The sequence below is a fragment of the Caenorhabditis elegans genome, chromosome V (genome assembly GCF_000002985.6).
Source record: "Caenorhabditis elegans chromosome V".
Classification (NCBI taxonomy): domain Eukaryota; kingdom Metazoa; phylum Nematoda; class Chromadorea; order Rhabditida; family Rhabditidae; genus Caenorhabditis; species Caenorhabditis elegans.
In genome coordinates, this window is record NC_003283.11 from 104,737 (window position 1) to 123,959 (window position 19,223).

The window sequence follows — 19,223 nt, forward strand, 5'->3', positions numbered from 1 at the left end:
TCTTTTTTGAAGCAATTTTTTTTGGTTTTTATTGAAAGTTAGTCTCAAAACTCGTATTATTTTAAAATTTTTTTATTAAACTAAAATTTAGAAATGGAAGAACCATCAGAATTGGGCGCAAGCAAGGAAAAACCGATTGAACTCAATGAAGACGACGAGTCTTCCGACGGAGAGGTTTGTGGCAAAGCTTAAAATTCACGGAAACCAGCATTTTAATTCAATTTTATTGCAGAATTCCGTAATAATATTGGACAGCGACACAGAGCCTGAAGATGGCGCCGGCGGTGAAGAGGATGAGGACAATGGTGAGGATTCAGAAGAAGAAGATGAAGAAGACTCCGACGAGGAGGAATCTGAAGATGATTCCGATAGTTCTGTGGATACGGAATCTGTGAATTCAGTCTGGTCTAATGTTGATGAAGAAAACGGCGAGGAAATTACAACAGAAGCCGCTGAAGCAAAAATTATAAAGAAATTCGAAAAAGCCATTTTCTCTATAGCCGACAACGACTCTGAAACAGGCCGACGGATTCTGGAAAAGCTTCTAAACGACGCAATAATTGCCACATACAACCAGGAGAATCCAGACTTTGAGCTGCTCGACGAGCCACCGAGATTGGCGAAAATGCTTCAAGTTTTCATAGCGAGCCACCGGAATCTGGCGAAATTATGTGAAAAAGAAGTGGAAAATGCGGATGAAAAGGAGAAGGAGCAACTGAAAAGTGAAGAAATTCAACATTTATGTCAAGTTCTGGCTTATGAACCGAATAGTTCGGATATTTGGCTCGACGTCGCACTTAAATCAATAGAATTCGGGGATTTAAACTTTTCAAAATATGCTTTCAAACGGTGTGAGACCCTAAAAGAGTCCCTGGAATCCCACGCAACTCTGCTATATTTAACGTGTGATTACAACGAAAGTCTGATGATTATGAAACAATTCCAAGAGCAAAATGATGTGTTAAATGATAAATTAAAGTACCTGAAGCATAAAATCCGATCCACAAATCAATATTATAAACTATCGTGTGATCGAATTTTCGAGGAAGATGAAGTTTATGCGGACGTCCAAAGTGTTGAAAAACGGAAAATTCAGGATTTCGACGAGCGAATTGAGGCGTTGCGGAGCCGAGTTGTGGGGAAAATTGAGCAGCGAGACGTAGATTTTCGTGATGAAGAGGAGAAGTGCTCTGTGATTCCGATTCGAATTGAGGCCGATCAGGAGTAGAATTTTTAGCCTTAAAAATACTGAAAAAGGAAGAAAAATATTCTTTTTAATAAGCGAAAAATTATCAGAAAAAGCTATTTTTTACCTGAAAAAATTGCTCTGAGCTTGTTTTTGTTGAATTTTCTAGCCAAAACTTGATCTGAGCAGATTTGTAAAAAAAATACACAAAATCCCACAATTTTTGCAGAAAATTTTTTAAAAAAGATATTTAACAAAAAAAGACGGTTTGAACAATATTTTCGCAATGATCGTCGGAAAAATGCGAAAATTTTGTAACTGTGGAGAGAAATTGAGGAAAATTATACGAATCTGTGCAGTTTTAGCCGATTTTTGTTTTTAAAAAAATTTAACGTCAAAAAAAAAATTCAACTAAATTTTTAGGTTTTTATACAAAAAAAATGTTGGAAATTCTGGAAATTTGGGTATTTTCGGCACGAAATTAGAGTAAAATTCATTTAAAACAATTTCAAACAAATAAAAAGGGTTAAAACGGGATAATTTGCACAAATCTGACCAGATTTAGCTGATTTTTTTGAGAAGAATTCTGGAAAAACGTTGTTTTTTTAATCTCCACTTTTGCTTAATTTCACCAAAAATCCTAAATTTTGCCAATAAAAGAAACTTGAATTTTCTGAATTTTCTCTCCAAAACGCGAATTTAAAAGATAAAATTTGGAAGTTTATTGAATTTCACTTTTTAAAAAATGTTTTTTACGGGAAAATTTTCATTTAGAAAAAAGATCAAAAAATACTGGAAAACCACTGAAAAACTATTATAATAATTTAATTTTTCAAGGAAGTTGTTGCCAATTTCTCGAAAAATAGTAATTTTCAAGTAATTTGAAGAATTTTCGCGCATTCTAATTTTCAACAAGTAATTATCTTATGCCGGAAAATAAATAAAAAAAATGATTTAAAAATAATTACGGTCTATTTTCTGTCATAAAATTCAATTTTAAAAATTCAATATGCTCCTTTTTTGGCAAAAAAAAATTAACTCAGATAGGCTTAAAATAATTTTTAAAAAATTTCCAGTCTCCAAACAGTTTGCACAATTTTCTGCGACCTCTTCGACCGTATCCACGCCTATTCTCACTGTCGGCATCAGCTCATCGAGTTCACCGAATGGGAATCGCGGCGAGACCATCTAGACGTTCTCGACACAGTTGAGCATCTCGTAGACGTCGTGGAATGTGTAGAGGACATTTCACAGAAAGTAGAAGAGCTGGAGAACCTGAAACGTGGAGCAAAAGGACGTCGGAAGAAGCAGCAGCAGAAAGATGAGAAAAAAGAGTATTTGGCGAGCTGGAGGAAGAGATTATTTGTGGAAAAGAACTCTGAGGAGCCTCCAATAGTGATCACTATTGATTCAGAAGCTTGTACAACTGCTGATGAGGATGATGAAGAGAACACATCACAGATTGAAGAGATTCTCGGAATGCCCGAAAATGAGTTGGCTCAAGAGTTTGAGCTGGTTTTCAGCGAGCTCAAGTCGATTAGGAGTGGCGGAAAACGAAGGGAACGGTAAAAATCTGAAAAAAAAACATTGATTTTTATTGTGATATAGTTTTTTAAAAAACTTGAAAAATTAATATACAATTTAATTTAAGAAAAAATAAAGAATTGCAAATATTTTTTAATTCTCTGAAAATTTTTTTAAAAAATTACCTTTTATTCTGTTTTATTTCAGAGAAAATTTTTCAAAAAAAAAAATAAATTTTGGAAAAAAACGAAAAAATAATCTGCTGAAATTCTGAAAAATTCCAATATTTTTTTTCTATCAAAATCGAAAAAAAACCCTTCTTTGTTTCAAAGCAAATCAATCCAATTTTTAAAAAGAAAATTTGAGAAAAAGCCCGAAATTTTAAAGATTTTGTGGAGAAAAGCTTTTTTTAATTGAGTGTGAATAAAATCAATCATCGAAATTTTGCGAATTTTATTTTAAAAATATTGATATTTTGGCTGAGTTCTCCCAAAATTGCTAAAAAAAAAAGAGGAATTTTTAGTGAAATTTTTTTTTTCTGAAAATCTACATTTCCATCTTAATTTCTAAAATTTCAGAACTCCGCCACCATCAAAACCTCACGAATTCATCGATTGCGACATGATTCTTCAACTTTTGGAAACAATATTCTCTGGTGAATCCCGTTCGATTCTAGAGATCCTGGAACACACTCTATTCCTAATCTCCGATCATACCCCGGCTCACGGAGCACTTCCAGAAAATATGAGAGAAGTAACGAGAGAGATGTACGCCAGGCTTGCACTTTTCGATGAGATTTCTGATAAAAAATTTGAGAAATTGAATGTGATGCTCGTGGAGCTCGACTCGAAAAAGGCGATGCAAGTGGCAGTGATTAAGTATATTTCGCCGTTTTCTGGCGGAAATTCTGTGGAAAATGGAGAAGAAACACGCGATGGGATCCTAAGATTTATGTGGAAATACGCTCAAACTGGGCTCAAGGATGAGATCAAGTACGGGCAAAAATCTGTAGAGATTATGAAAAAAAAAAAGCAAAATTTTTTTCCCAGTAAAACGCAGAAATTTCAGCATTTTTTATCGTTTTCCGAGAAAAAATATTTGGAAATATTTATTAAATTTTTCCTTTGAAAATTGACAAAAGATCGAAAATGTTTCATTTTTTTCAAAGAAAAGTGGAAAAATGGAAAGTTTTCTCGAAAATAACAGAAAACGGAAACCTTTAATTTTTAAATAAGTTTTTCTGAAAATCAAAAAAAAAAGTTCAAAAAATCGAAAATGTTTATTTTTTCTACATTTCTGCCGAAAAACGTTTAAAAATAATGTAGACATCGAAATTTTTTTAAAATTTTTCTCTGAAAAACGCTAAAACTCGAAAAAAAAAACGCTAAGAACGCTAAAAATTCGAAATTTTCGTTTTTACCGCCGAAAAATTTAAAAAAAGTCTAATTTTTTCGTTTTTAAAATTTTTTTCTCTCGATTGCTTCCGTTTGAATGAAAAAAACACACAAGAAAAATTAAAAAAAAAAAAAACTTTTTCGCTTTTTTTAAAAATTTTCTATCAAAAACTCTGAAATATATTCTTAAATGAAGAAATTAGTTGTTCTTTTAATTTTTATGAAAATCGCCGAAAAAATTGAATTTTAAAAAATTTATCTGAAAAATGCTGTGAAAAATTGAAAAAATCGGCAAAAAATAAGTTTTTAAGAAAATTATTTCCGATTTTCCTTCTTTTTTTAAAAGTAAATGTTTAAATTTCTCAATTTTTCAGACTAGAATATCTGGAAACCCTGCTCTCTCTGATGCACCATGACGAGTCAATTGCCACGTCATATGGCTCATTTGCCACGTGGGACGTCGAGCTAAGCATTGACGACCTACAAAAGAAAAAGAGAATCGATAGTGTGAAGCAATTGTGGAAATCCAACAATTATGCAAATCTCGTCGATATTATACAAAATGATATAGATTTCGCTGTGATAAGCGTCGAGGAGGCAATCGAAATGTGGAGCTTCTGGGTTCACTCTCTGGAAAAGCTGAAATTACACGTGGAACTGATTGAGCTCGTCGCACGGCTTATGCATTTTTATCTCTTTTCCGAGGAAGCTTCGACTCAAAATCCCGAGAAAATCGAGCGAAACGTGGATGTGCTGCTGCTGAAATTCCAGAAAATTCGGGGAAAAGAGCTCAGAAAAGCGCCGATATCGATAATTTCAACAATTGGATATCTCACGTGTATTGCTTTCAAGAAATATTCGAAATTTGAGAAGGATTGGAAGAATTGGAGAGTTTTGTATGAAATTGTCAAAATTCATCGTGGTGATGCGAAGAAATATATTGAGCAGTTGGATAAGGCGGAAGACCCGGATACGATGCCACTGATGGAGCTGGATTTGTTGGTTAAGGCTCATGATGTTCTTGGAGAGCATCAGTGTTGTGCTCAGAAAAATGTTCGTAGTTTTGGAAGAATTACAAAAAGTTTACAAAACAAAATGATTAAAATTTGAAATTTAACATAAATAGTGGATAATTTTTTCTGAACTCTATTTTTTGGCTTATACATAGTTCAAATATCATTACAACAATAGTTCTTCACAAAAATTGTCCAAAAAAAAGATTTCAATCCAAGAAACCTGATTTTTGAATATAGCGTCTAAACTGTGAAACACTAGTTTCAGCCGACGTATCTTTTTAACGAAAGTTTCAGGGCAAAGTTAATATGTGCAAACAATGAAAATTTATCTGAACATTATGATACTTCTACAAACCTTCCATTAAAAATATGTTTTTTTTGAGTTACAGTCGTTTTAGTAATCATCATCAAAAAGAGACTCACGAGATGTCGGCCGCTTTATTACTTTATCACTTTCCATAGTTTTAGTGAATAATTAAAACATGCGAAAACACATAGACCAGATCGCAGGCTATATTTTACCAGATGAACATTTTTTGATAACATTTTTTAGTTTTTGAAGTTATACTTATTGGAAAAAATAGCGAAGTCATCAAAAAACTAATGGGGTTAATCAAGTAGTGTCGTGAAATTAAAAAGTGTATTTCAATACACATTTTGCCTTATTCAAGTAACATCGAAAACATGTATTTCAATACAGTTTGTGACGTAATTCCGCGACATTTCTCGACATTTTTTCACAGTTGTTTTATCGAAATTGTTCTCCTGCGACGACAAATTTTGTGAATTTTCACCCTACGTGGACAAATTTTTCAGTGTTTTTCATTCAGCTTTCTGGCTGTCGGATAATCTCGAGAAATGTCGAGAAATTTCGCGGAATTACGTCACAAACTGTATTGAAATACATGTTTTTGAAGTTACTTGAATAAGGCAAAATATGTATTGAAATACACTTTTTAATTTCACGACACTACTTGAATAACCCCATAAGAGTAAATATCTTTTCGGCGAACACTGTAGGTGTTTTGAAAACCGCGAAACACATGTTTTCAAGTTATATTTCTGAGTTAAACATTTTCACAATTATATCATTGTTTTTGTTGAATTTTCATAAAAGTGAAAAAAAAAAACCATCCAATGAAAAATTTTCTAAAACTTATCGAATTTCAAAAAATCATCAAAATTCCACGTTTTTGAGAAAAAGTCTTGTCAAAACGAATTATTTTCAGTACGAATTCCTCTTCTTCATGATCGACCGCTTCCGACTGCTCATCGATGACATACCACTTCTCGAAATGTGCTATCTCAAAGATAACGGTTATCTCTGGAATAACGTCAATCAAGAACTATCTCAAGTGCTTTTCTGCATGTACGGCAAGTACGGAAGAAAGCGGCGAGCTCGAGAAGATCACGAAAACGGCGGGAAATGCGTGGCAACTCCGGATGTTTCCAGAAGAATTATGGCAGTAATTCTAGTACAGCCCCTACCACTTTACGATGAGAAGGAGAAGCTGGCACATGATATCTCGGAACTTTTGAATTCTAAATTCCCGTTTCTTCTGGAAATTTCGGCTGAAAAAAAGAAAAAGCGACTGGAATTTAAGGAATTTCTACAGAAATCTTCCAGCCTTGAAGATGTCAATTCGTCGCTTCAGCAATGCCGAGACGACGTGGATGACTATATACAATCGCTAGTATGGTACACGATGGCTCTTATCTCATTCCGACAGAATTCATTCAAAGATGCTGCCAAATACGCGGAGCTTTATCTCTTGACAGAGGAATCTGCAGTGGACGCGCGACTTCGGGGATCTGTATGGGGAATGTTGGCACATGCTAGTGTTCATAATTTGTTTCAGGTTGGGTTTTACATTTTTTAAAGGATTCTCATGACAAAAATAGTTAGCAAATTAGAAAAAAATAGTACATTAGAAAAATTGGGTGTTTTTTTTTTCAGAAAAAAATTCAGTTTTCAAAGTTACCTTTTGCACAAACTTCTAATTTAGTGTTGAGTTATATACTGTTATTAATACTGAATTGAATGTAACCTTAAACTTACCTTAAAAACGGTTTAAAAAAGTGGAAACATTAAAACCAAAGTGTTGCTATTTTTTGATAATAAAATGTTAAATTGGCCTTCAAAAAAAATTTCGAAAACCGAAGAAAATCAAGGAAACTTCTTGAAAAACGGGAATAATTTATTTTTGCAAAATTGAAAAAAAAAGTCATGAAAAGTATAGAAAATTTTTTTAAAAATTGTTTTCGGTCAAATTTAAATATCAAAAAATTTTCAGTTTGACCCTCACGAAATCTACGAGCAATGGAAATGGCGTATTATGCCATTCCGAATGGCAGTGGATGCTCAACAAAATGAGCCCGTACCGCACTTTGAGCTCGCCGCTATACTATATCAATTGGCTTCATCGTTAGCAAGATTCTACCGTACCCTGCCGAAAGACGACGCCCGTCGGAAGGATTTTGGCGATGTTCAGAAATTGCGTGTCGAGTCACGTCAGCAATTTGATAGATCTCTGGAGTTGACGAAGATCGGAGAAGACGGATCACAGCCCGAGCATCAATGGCTTTGTTACTTTTTCATTGGAAAACTGGAAGCGAAAAGTTCACAGTGGGATATTCTGAAAGTTGTTGAAAGCTTCTACGAGGCGGCTTGTGGATGTGAATTAGCAGGATTCTACTATCCACAAAAGGTTCAAACGAAGAAACAGACAAATTTCGAGCCACTGGAAGTGCATTATCAGGCGTTTTCAGCGGTTTACAAGTACCTTATCAACAATGAACTGCCTTCGTTGAAGATCCTGAGAAAGCTTCACGTTTTGCTGAAAATTCTGGATGATGGGCATAAAGTTGTTCGACAGAGCAATTCGTTGTTCAAAGTTAACGTGGAGGTGTATTCGGTTATGGATGAGCTCGTGATGAGCACTTTAGAGAGGGAAAAGGACGAGGAGGAGGTGAATATTGAAATTAATGCTAAAAACTATTTCTCAGAAGCTACATTCTTGTGTTCGATTTTTTTCAAATTTTTTTCGAAAAGTTATAATTTTCCCAAAAAAAATAGAAAATTACAGAAAAAAACAACAATTCGAAAAAAAATGTGTCTAAAAGTCGATTAAACGATTTTTCAGAGAATAAAAAATTTTACAAAATATTTCAAAAAATTCGGAAATCGTTTTCCAAAATCGAAAAAAAATCGATTTTTTCAATTTTTTATACGAAAACACCAAATAAATTTTGGGGTTTTTTTTCAAATTACTTCGAAAAACGTTTTTTCTTCAAAAATTCATCCAACAAATTATTCGGAAGCCTAAAATTCCAGAACTCTGTCAAATTCGACACGGAACTCCGCGAGCAACTCGTCACTGAGCTCAAAGAGATGTGCACACGAGCATTCACACTTGTAACCGACCGCTTCCCCCATATCAAATCGTTCTACCGACTGGCTCAACTTCATTTCGAAAAAGGAGAATTCGACGAGGCGTCCGAACACATTTTCAAGAACACATTTAAACGAAAAAAACGAGACGATGGAATGTTTGATAATTGTGTTGAAATATCGTGTAATGATATTAATAGAAATGGATCATTCGGATTTCATATTGAACGATGCGCGAAACTTGGAGCACAAGTTGCTCAGAAAACTATGGATTTGTATAATGTGGTCGCCATGTTGAATACTATGATCAATATTATTGCAAAAGATGATGAGTAAGGAATTTTGAAAACCGCCGTTTTTTTGCCAGAAGTACCAAATATTAAAACTTTTAAAAAAATTTGCAAACTTTTTGATTTCGATCGAATAAGAAAAATGTGTTCTTTAAATCTAATCCCCGATTTTTGCCGATCTGGCGGAAAAAATCGTTTGCCGGAAAACCGAGTTACAAATTAAAAAAAAGCCCAACTCTCATGTTATTTCGTTGTTAAAGGTACATTTGAAGCCGATAGGTTATCAAAAATCATCGAATCGACTCTAAATGTGCCTTAATTGAATTAACGTAACTGTACGTCCTAAATATGCAATAAATAATAATGATAATTCAAAAAAAGATAACCTTTATCAAAATGTATGTGGAATTTTGCAGTGAACACATTGATGCATCGGTGCGGAAAACGTTGGTCAACATATACTTGACCGCATTGGAGCATATTGTTCAATCGAGGAATGATGGTACGGTATATTATCCAAGCGATAATTATTTTGCATATAAATACGGTTTTGTTAAATACAAAAAGGGTTTGCACCTTTAAAGAGTACTATAATTTTAAACTCTGTGGAATTTTCATCAATTGAATTTTCATCAATAAGTTTTTATCACGCTTTGTCTAAAGTTGGATAAAGCGAAAAATATATGTATGAAAAATTCGCGGCAGCGAAAGTCTGAAATAACAGTAATGTTTAAAGGCGCACACCAACTAACAGAGTTTTGTCGTATCAAGACCGAGTACCGTAAACATCGCAGAATTTCACAAGAAAACATTTTTTTGGATAGATTGGAAAAAATTTCTGAAAACTCTAAAATTGGTGTTTCGGAATTTACTATTGATGCTACTGTTTAAATGATTTTAAAAACTTCCGGCAAATTGAAAATTTGCCGAAGTTGAACATTTTCGGCAAACCTGCAATTTGCCGATTTCGCCGAAAATAGATGTGTCGAATTAAAGTTAACGTTTCTGAGCAAGGTTTTACGATTTTTGAGTCAAACCGAAAAAAAACCAGAAAATAAAAGCCAGAATAGAAATTTCAGACAATTTGTTTCGCTAACAATTTAAATTCCCTTTTGAAATTTCCAGTGTCCACAAGAAGTACACCATCGCCGGCTCCTGGTGAAGCCACCGCGAAACAACATCACATCAAACAATACCGCGTAAAATCATCGACTCTCCGTTCGGATCTCTGGAGACTATGGCAAACGCTTTCAAAATGCTCGAAACCCGATGAGCCACTCATCCGACAGATCAAGACGAAGGCTGAGGTGTGCATTGTGCATTGTTTCAAGTCGATCGATGAGCTCCGTGCACGAATGTTGAGCTCTTCGTCCTCGACGGCAGCGAATAGTGGAGACGGGAAGCGAAGGAATAACACTACGAAACGAAAATTCGACGCTCTTGAAGTGGTTCAGCAGATGCAGAAGAGCATTTCGGTCGCGCAGAGCTCATCGACACCGCCTCCCAGCTTGACACTTTATGACGTTTGGACGAAGCAATTGGCGAAGGATTTACTGAAAAATGGTGTGAATTTTTTCTAGAACTTTTCAAGGAAAATTCACTGGAATTTGCTATAAATTACTGAAAGTTTCAATTTTTTTGACTTTTTTCTGAGAAAACCGAAAAATCTGAAAAAGTAAAAAAAATTATAATTTTTTTTGAAAATTTGAAAGCTGAGAAAATAGAATTGATAAAAACTCAAAAAATCCGAAAAACTAGAAGTTTCGATTTTTTTTTTCAGAGAAAATCGAAAGTTTGACTTTTCGATTTTTTTTTTCGAGAATTTTGGATTTTTTTCGAAAAAAAAAACCTAAAAAATCACGAAAATCACAAATTTTCATTTAAAGGAAATCCATAAAATAATCGAGTGCTCTGAAAAGCGAAAAAAAACTTTTAATCCGTTTTTCTGTAGATTTTTTTCGTAATTTTTCAAGAAAATTTTGTGAAATATATTTGTAAAATCTTTTAAAAAATTAGATCAAAGTCTAAATTTTATTCCACTTCGAAACAAATTTAAATTTTCAGTAAAATCAGTAAAAATTAATTTTAAAATTTTTTTTAAACTTGAAAAATTGAAAAAAAATATATTTTTGGGATTTTTTTTCGACAAATTTACTTTTTTTGTCAAAACAATAAAAGGTTCACAAGAAAATATAAAAATTTAAATTTTGTAATTTTCAGTGTCAAAATTTAAAAACAAATTTTTTACTTGGTGTAAAATGTTTTTTTTCAGGAACTCCCGGCTCCACTACGACTGCTCCAACTGTTCAAGCTCCAGCGCCGTCTTCTTCCATCCCAAATACCTCCACAAGCATTCCTAAAGCTCCAAGTGCTCCAGTTCTCTCTGCTGCTCCGCCGAAAATTGTTGCTCCTGCTGCTCCAGCTGCTCCAACTCACTATTCACCAATAAGCAGCGATGACGATGAGATTCAGTGCATTGAGCCACCGCCAGCCAAGAAACCGGCTCCGTCAGCTTCTGCTCACAATTTGTCGGCTCTGGGCCATCAAAAACCGGGCCCGACGGCTCCGAAAGTTACTGCTCCAAAACCAACAACTTCTACGGCTTCATCCCAGGCCGCTTCTACTATGGCTGCTCTTCTAGCGTCAAGCGGCCCGGATAATGTGTCCAAGTTCATTCTGGCTAACGCGAATTCCGCGGATTCACAGAAGCAGCGACTTGCGCTTCAGCTCTTGGCTCACGCTCAGGCTTCAGCTCCAGCTGCTCCAACTGCTTCATCAACCAATCAAATAGCCGCCCAGCTCATTCAGGCTCTTCAGGCCGCGAAGGACGCCCAAACTGCCAAGCTGGTGGCCCAGGAGAAAGCGAAAAAAGAAGCCCAAGAAAAAGCCCGCCGGGAGGCGGAAGCCAAGAAAGAAGCCCAGTTGGCTCAGCTGATGAAGATCGCCGAGGAGAGATCGAAGAAAGAAGCCGCAGAGAAGAAGGCCAAGGAGGCCCAAAGACTAGCTGCAGCGAAGTTGGCTCAGCAGGCCAATGACCAGGCTCAGATGATACAGTGGCTCAATGCGGCTCACTATGCGAGCCCATCTACATCGAATGCGGCGACTTTGAGCGCGAATTTGGCGGCACTGGCATCTTTGGCTGGAAATTCAGGGGCTCAAAGAGCTGTTGCTGCTCCGCTGCCGAAGCCAGTGACACGGTCGCCGCAAGTTCAGAAGCCGATCAAACCGACGGCGTCTAGGAGCTTTACTTCGGTATGGGCTTTTCGATGAAAAATTGAGCATCTCTAAGAAAAAAAACCAATTTTTCAGTAGCCAAAGTACCGTAAAAAGATTTTTTTTAGCGAAAAAATCAGAAATTGTTTTTTTTTTGACCCAATAAAAGACGATAGTTTAATTTAAAAAAAAATTTTTTTTGGAAAAATTGAAGTTTTTTCAGAGAGAATTTAAAAAAAAAACAAAAATTTAAGAATACAATTTTTCATCAAAACTAAATTTTTGTTAACTCGGAGATATTTTTTCGAAAAAATTCGATTTTTCTTCTTTTAGAAAGAATAAAATTAATGAAAAAAATTAAAAGATTTTTTTTTTCAAAAAAAAAGTCTAAAAATGCAAAAAAGGACGGAAATTTAATTTTTGATAAATAAAAAATAATTACATTTTTCTAAAATTTAATTTCGAAAAAAAAATTTCAGAAAATATCCGATTTTTCTTCTCTTTTTGTTAGAAAAAAAGCCAAAAAAATGCAACATAAATGGACGCTAATTTTTTTTGCAAATTTAAGATTTAGCCAAATTTCGACCAATCTCAAATATCTGTAAAGTTCCAGAATTCTCCATCCACGTCATCATCGGCACTCGCCCGGCCAAGCACTTCAACTCCATCACACCTCAACCACAATATCGCCCGTCCTCAAGCTCAGCGCCCACAGCAACAAGCCCATCTGGTTCAGCGACCACAAGCTCATCGTCTATCGGCTCCGGCGATGCAGCAGCGTCCTCAGGCGGCAGCAGCTCGGCAGCCGGAAACTCCGCAGCCATCAGCTGTTCAGGCGACTTTGATGCACTTTTTGAACTCGATCAATGATCCTGTGCAGCGAGAGGCTCTTTCGAAACAACTTTTTGTGAGTTAATTAGTGTCTTTTTTTGTTGTAAAGTCTAATTTTTTCTCGAAAAAACAAATCTCTGACTTCCCGGAAAATTACAAAAAAAATTTTTTGGAAAAAACAAAATTTTTGTTCAAATCGATGAGAAACCAAAATTTTAAGCTATTTTTCAACAAAAAAACTCGATGGAAATATCGGAAAACCGAGGATTATCGATTTTTTTTGAATAATTTTACTTTGATTTTTTTAAACGTTCAGGATAGTTTATCTACTAAAAGGAAGAAAAATAGACGAAATTTCTCAAAAAAAAATTTTTTTGGATTTTTTAAATCGAAAAACAAAAATATCCGATTTTCGAATTTTTGGAAGAAAATTTTGATTTTTTTGTTGCAACTTTTCGAAAAATCTTTTAAAAAATGTTCACAAATGTTTAAAATTTCAGAGGAACAAGTAATGGGGAAAAGCGAAACGATCTCGGTACTCTATCAAATACGGATTATTTAATTTTTTTCAATTTTTTCAATTTTCTATTATAAATTTTTCTCGATTTTCAAAAATCCTTATTTTACAGAGATTCATTTTCAGCTAAAAACAAATGGGGCTTTTCAGAGAAATTATTTTTGATTAGAGAGGGAGATAGTGGTGATTGATGGTATGAGGAGAGATCCCGGTACATACAAAAATGAACAGAGAGGAGGAATTGGGGGTAATAATAAATACACAGCATCAAAAAATTACACAATGTGAGGTGAAGCCCGGTTGAGAGAGAATTTTACAATTTTTTTCAAAAAATTTTACAAAATTTGGGGTACGGTGAAACCAGTTAGGTGGATGAGGTGGAGGTGGAGGCAGCAGAGGTGAGTTGTTCGATGCTGAGTGCGTCCAGCTTCTTCTCGATTTTTTCTTTTGGCTTTCCGTTTGGCGGTTTTGGTCCCATCGATTTTTTGCCGTCTGGAAAATTGGGAAATTTTGAAATTTTAGATTTTTATATTGATATTTTCATTAGTTGTTAAATATTTTTCTTTATTTCGGCAATTTTGTTATGGAGTATTCTGAATCAGGGGTGGGCGGCAAACGATTTTTTCCAGCAAATTACCGATTTGCCGGAAAAACGGCAATTGCCGAAAATTTTCATCAAATTGTGGTTTTGCACTTTTTTTTTCTTGAAAATTTCACTTGCCGGAAATTTTCATTTCCAGCAATTTGACAAGTTGCCGGAAATTTTGTTCTTCGGCAAACTGCCAATTTTCCGTTCGCCAAACATCAATTTGCCGGAAGCTTCTTCGACAAATCGGCATTTTGCCGGAAATTTTCAATTCCGGCAACTTGCCGATTTGCCGAAAAAATCGACCATGTTTCATGCGTTTTCAGATTTAAAAAAAATTGAAATTGACATCAGCAGTTTCAGAACTATTTTCCACATACATTGCTTCTGTCTACCATCCTTCTGTTTGGCTCTCTGTTGAGCAAGAGATTCTTGTGGTACAACCGAGCTAACTGTTCCGACGGCTTTAGTACGTCCCTCGCGGAATACCATTTTGGTACCCGGACGAATATATTCGGGCTGACGAATGAATTTGAATTGCACTTTATCACGGTCGCCAGTTCGAAGCACTTCCTGGAATTTTTTTTTTTGGTTTAAAATATTGCATTTTTCCAAAAGAAAACTAATTTTTTATAGCTAATTGGTAATTCTTTTGAAAAATGTAAATTAAAGAAATTTTCTGGTTTTTTTTTAAATTTTAAATAGGTATTTTATGCCTTTTTTATTGTTTTTTTTTTTCAAATTTTCGATTTTTTAAAAATATTTCCGGCGTGTTTTGTTTGTAAAAAAGTGTGTTTTTTGGATTTACAGATATTTTATGATAGGATTTATTTTTAATTTGAAATTATTTTTTTCTTCTGTTGTTTTCCTTGGAAAATTCCAGAAAACATTTAAAAACTTTTTTTATTTCGAAAAAAAAGCCGTATAACTTTTTTTTCATAAAAGAAAATTATTTTTTAAAAATTCAGAAACATTTTTTTTGGGCAAAACACGAAGAATTCTAAACAATTTTGAGAAAAAATTTCAAATTTTTAAAAACTTAGAAACTGATTTTTTAAGTCATTTTTCAGACCTATTTCAGTTGTTTTTACAGAAAAATAGTTTTTTAAAAATACCTTTCCCATGGAAACCAACGTCGCAGTCTGACGAACCGATCCAATATGAAGCATAGCTTGATAATTCGGTTTGATAGTTGTCGGGTGATGAAGTACAAGAATTTCCGCTTCAAAAACCATACTCGCCACCGGTTTCACCTTCGGATCCACCAGAACCATTCCTTTTCGCACGTCTTTTTTCGGGATTTTTCTGGAAATTTTAGATTTTTTTTTCGAAAAAAAATTTTTTGACCGAAAATTTTCACTCAAAAAAGGGGTTTTCGATCATTTTTTGTGAATTTTTAGCAAATAATCACTAGTGGTTTAATTTATTATTCTAACTTGTTTAAAGACAAGTTTAACGTATTTCTGATGTTTTCTGTATCAAAAAAAAAAAGAACTTTATCGCCTTGTATCAGTTGCAGTTTCAGATTTAGGCACACATTAAACACCAGAAATACGTTGAATTTGTGTTTGAAATGATATAATTTTCGACTGAATTACTGGTAATCAGGAGCCGAAAATTCAAAAAAAAAAACAAATTTCAAAAAAACCTTTTGACGAAAATCAAAAAAATTACAGATTTTTTTCGAAAAATTAATTTTTAATATAAAAAATAATAAAAATGAATAAATTAATTTAAAAATAATAATTTCAGATCAACATTTTTCTAGTTCAAAGAACTTTTTTAACAAAAAGTCTTCTTAATTCAAAAAAAACTGCTCACTTGAGCGCAAACGATGCAGACTGTCCACACTTGACAATTCCAACAGGCATTCGTTTACGATGAATCGATTTAATCGGAATCGGCATGAAATCACCGTTGGAAGTTGGTCCAAGAAGGAGAATATCATTGAGACGAATAGTTCCAGAGAGCAGAGTTCCACTGGCAATTGTTCCAACACCGTCGACCCAGTAAATGTCATCGATCTGAAATTGTATGGGTATGGTACAACTTTTTTCGGGGCTACCTGGAAATGCGCCGGATCATTCTCGTTCAACTGTCGCCGCAGTGGCACAATATTCAGGAATTGACGGAGGAGTGGAAGATTGGTGCCTTCCACATTTGACACTTGGAAGATTGGGCACACTCTGGAAAAATCTCGGGTGATGTGGAGAAAAATTTTTTTAATTGGTCTCGGCAGGACAAATGTTTGATAAATGTGATAAGGAGTGCGCCTTTAAAGAGTACTGTAGTATCAAACTTTCATCAGTGCTGAACTTCCAACCCTTTTCCATAGTTCTTCGAGAAAACTATGAAAAATCGAGAAAAATTCCAAAATTACAGTAATGTTTAAAGGCGCACACCTTTTCGCATTAAAAAAAATTTTTCGTGTCGAGACCAAAGACGGTATTTTTGTGCGGAAAACCGTCAATTCACATATGGGTAATATGAAAGGTCTAAAAAAATTTTAAGCTCAAAAAGTTGATTTCCAGATTTTCGAGAATGCTTTTAAAAAAATCACTTTTTGCTCGGGAAATTGACAGCGGCGTGCACAACATCGTCCATATTTCTGACCAAAATCGGCAGTTTCTTGGCACTTCTCACAAGCCGCGTAATATTTTTCATCGTCTCCTCGAGAATATTCGCCGGGCACATATCAATCTTGGTGACCACAAGATAGACAGGCACATGGAGTGAAAGAGCCAACGAGAGATGCTCTTTTGTCGTTCCAATAATTCCCATATTGGCTCCGATCATGAGCATCGTGTAGTCCGGCATATGGCCTGTCATTCCAAAGATTGTGGTTTTCAGATATTTCTCGTGGCCCGCCAAATCTATGAAAGTGACCAGTTTCGCGCAGTCTGAGCCAATTTGCACCCAGTCAAGATTGTGATTATGGGGATCCGGTTTATTGACAATATTTCCGTGCACATCGAATCCGAGAATGTCGTTTCCCACTGAAAGTCAGATTTTGTGTTGCAATTTTATGAAGCTTTTCGAAATTTACGATCAAAATTTGTTTTTCTTGGTTTTCGTGGTCAAAATGCAATTTTTCAAAAAAATTTCTTGGAATTTTGTTTTTTTTTCTTGATTTCTCCGAATGAAATTTTTTCGTTTGAAATTGTATTTTTATGCTATTCTTTTTTTCGCACAAGAAAAACAATATTTTGAAAATGGGTATTACGCAACATATTTCAAGCGAAAAATATCTCGAAGCGAACACTACAGTAGTCCTTTAAATAACTACTGTAGCGTTTGTGTCGATATACGGGCTTGATTTTCGAAATGAATTTTAATTTTAATTCATTTCGAAAATCTAGCCCGTAAATCGAGCTACAGTAGTCATTTAAATAATTACGGTAGTGTTCGCATCGAGATATTTTGCGCGTCAAGTATATTGTTTGATGCGCATTCTCACATTTCGTCGTTCTCGTAATATTTTCATCACCGAATCTCACCCGAAGAAGTTCTTCCACTCTCAAATTCGTGCTTATGTCTGAAAAGTTTCGTTCTGGCCGCTCCACGACCGTCATCTAGCGCCGAATGTGTGAGCACACCGAGCAACGTCGATTTTCCGGCGTCTACATTTCCGACGACAGCGACACGCGCCTCTATAAAATCCTTCTCAGTCGGCGGATCACGAATTATCCAGACTTCGGTGAAAAGACTACCTCCGCCCGTCTGCTTTCGCCGGATGACTTTCGTGCCGACCGCCGGGATTTTCTCGAGAATTTTCAGCTGCGCGTCGGCCGCCTTGTCCAGATCCTCCTCGCTGAGTCCGCTTTTCGGATTTTTCGAATTCGAATTAATCGGTGCTCCGAGCTCGACAAGACACTCGCCTTCTCCCTCCATCAATTGCTTCCGCACGTGAATCATGTACTTTTCGACGTCCTCTGGAGTGGAACGGAGCAGAAATTGAGCGTCAAGTCCACGATCCTGTTGCTCTTTCTCGCTGTCGTCATCGTTGCCGTCGGCGTACAACTCACAGAGATTTGTTGCCTTCTTCTGGTTCTCCTGTATTCGATCCATTGTGTTTTGAGATTAAGTTTGATTATTTTTTGAAAACCTGAAAAAAAACCCATTTGAAATTAATAAAATAAAATTTGAAAAGAAAGGAAAAAGTTGAAAATTGAAAAAAAAATCCATAAACTCGTAGAAATTCAAGAGGACGCAGACACAAAAAGCGGCCAACAGGGCGCAGCAAACGTTCAGCAACACATGTGTGTACAAACAGATGGAAAAGTGAGTGGCAGAGGAAGACCGGTTTTTACTATACGTTTGTAGAAGCTGCCAGGGCATATTTTTTGCAGTTTTTTTTTTCAGGACCCCCACTGGGTGTCACTTTATTGGATGTTTGTAGAACTAATACACTTCTGACAAAATCGTGTTGAAATTGGGAAAAATGTCTGCGCGTGTCGATTTACGCAGTTCGTGTACTCCCCGAGGAGAATCTTTTAACTGAAATGCGTTATTTATTTCTATAATTTTTGTAAAATAGCGGCGAAGAGAAAGTTTTTTTCCGCGATTTTATACAATCAAAGGATATTTGTACTACACGTGGACAAGTGGACAAATTCTAATTTGTCATTCAAAATGATTTTTTTTGTATCATATTGCAAAAAAATATGATGAAAGGGAATAGCGAAACTGGTCAAAAATCAGGCAAACTGTCTTATTTACGTGGAGTACACGAGCTGCGTAAATCGACATATGGCGGTTAAAATATAAATGCACAAAAAACTGAAAAATTATGACAAAAGTATTAATTTAAAGAATTTTCAGTGCAATAAATACTTTCCAAATTTCGCAAAAAATGTTCTAAATTCATAATATTGTGTTAAAATTTCCTAACATGTGCAAAAATGTTGATAGCCTTTTAAAAAAAAAGGGAAGAGGTGTATCGAAAAATATTTCGAAATTTTACGCAATCTCACGAAAAAAAAATGATATTTGCAACTGAAAAGGAACGTTCGAGAGAAAAAATCAAAATATTTACAATTGAGTGTACCTTTTTTGCCAACAAAGCAAAAATTTGTATATCAAAAGATAAGGCTTGTCACGGGAATGTCAATAATTTTAAAAAGTTTGAATTTCTCTCGTTTTTCAGAAAAAGTCGAAAAATGCAATTTTAAAAAAAAAAAATAAATTTTGGAGTTAAAATTTCGAAAAAAAACGATAACTTTTAAACATTTTCAAGTAAATCCACTCAAAAAAGAAAACGCAGAAATAGAAAAAT

General features: G+C 35.0%; 2 protein-coding genes across 5 annotated transcripts; one reads left to right on the top strand and one right to left on the bottom strand.

Moving 5' to 3' along the window:
* Window positions 1-88: 88 nt before the first annotated feature.
* Window positions 89-13,469, top strand: picd-1 (Pry-1 Interacting and CABIN1 Domain containing). 2 transcript variants are annotated; one of them, NM_001313066.2, is made up of 13 exons: window positions 89-174; window positions 233-1,224; window positions 2,263-2,751; window positions 3,289-3,702; window positions 4,479-5,157; window positions 6,350-6,979; window positions 7,415-8,089; window positions 8,455-8,843; window positions 9,218-9,303; window positions 9,927-10,364; window positions 11,074-12,053; window positions 12,628-12,921; window positions 13,346-13,469. In NM_001313066.2, the coding sequence occupies exons 1-13, from the start codon at window positions 94-96 to the stop codon at window positions 13,355-13,357; spliced, it is 6,159 nt and encodes a 2,052-aa protein (NP_001299995.1). In that variant the 5' UTR covers window positions 89-93; the 3' UTR covers window positions 13,358-13,469. The 2 variants fall into 2 exon arrangements, with proteins under 2 accessions (NP_001299995.1, NP_001299996.1); NM_001313067.4 differs by having other exon boundaries at window positions 90-174; window positions 12,622-12,921; window positions 13,346-13,452.
* On the bottom strand, window positions 13,466-18,053 carry cgp-1 (the record flags this gene model as incomplete). Of its 3 annotated transcripts, NM_070736.8 has the most annotated exons (7): window positions 13,466-13,854; window positions 14,329-14,521; window positions 15,064-15,253; window positions 15,770-15,972; window positions 16,014-16,134; window positions 16,509-16,944; window positions 17,446-18,053. In NM_070736.8, the coding sequence occupies 7 exons, from the start codon at window positions 18,014-18,016 to the stop codon at window positions 13,727-13,729; spliced, it is 1,842 nt and encodes a 613-aa protein (NP_503137.1). The 3 variants fall into 3 exon arrangements, with proteins under 3 accessions (NP_503137.1, NP_001300232.1, NP_001300233.1); NM_001313303.3 differs by lacking the exons at window positions 16,014-16,134; window positions 16,509-16,944; window positions 17,446-18,053 and having other exon boundaries at window positions 13,727-13,854; window positions 15,770-15,855; NM_001313304.3 differs by lacking the exons at window positions 15,770-15,972; window positions 16,014-16,134; window positions 16,509-16,944; window positions 17,446-18,053 and having other exon boundaries at window positions 13,727-13,854; window positions 15,064-15,222.
* Between the last annotated feature and the right edge of the window lie 1,170 nt (window positions 18,054-19,223).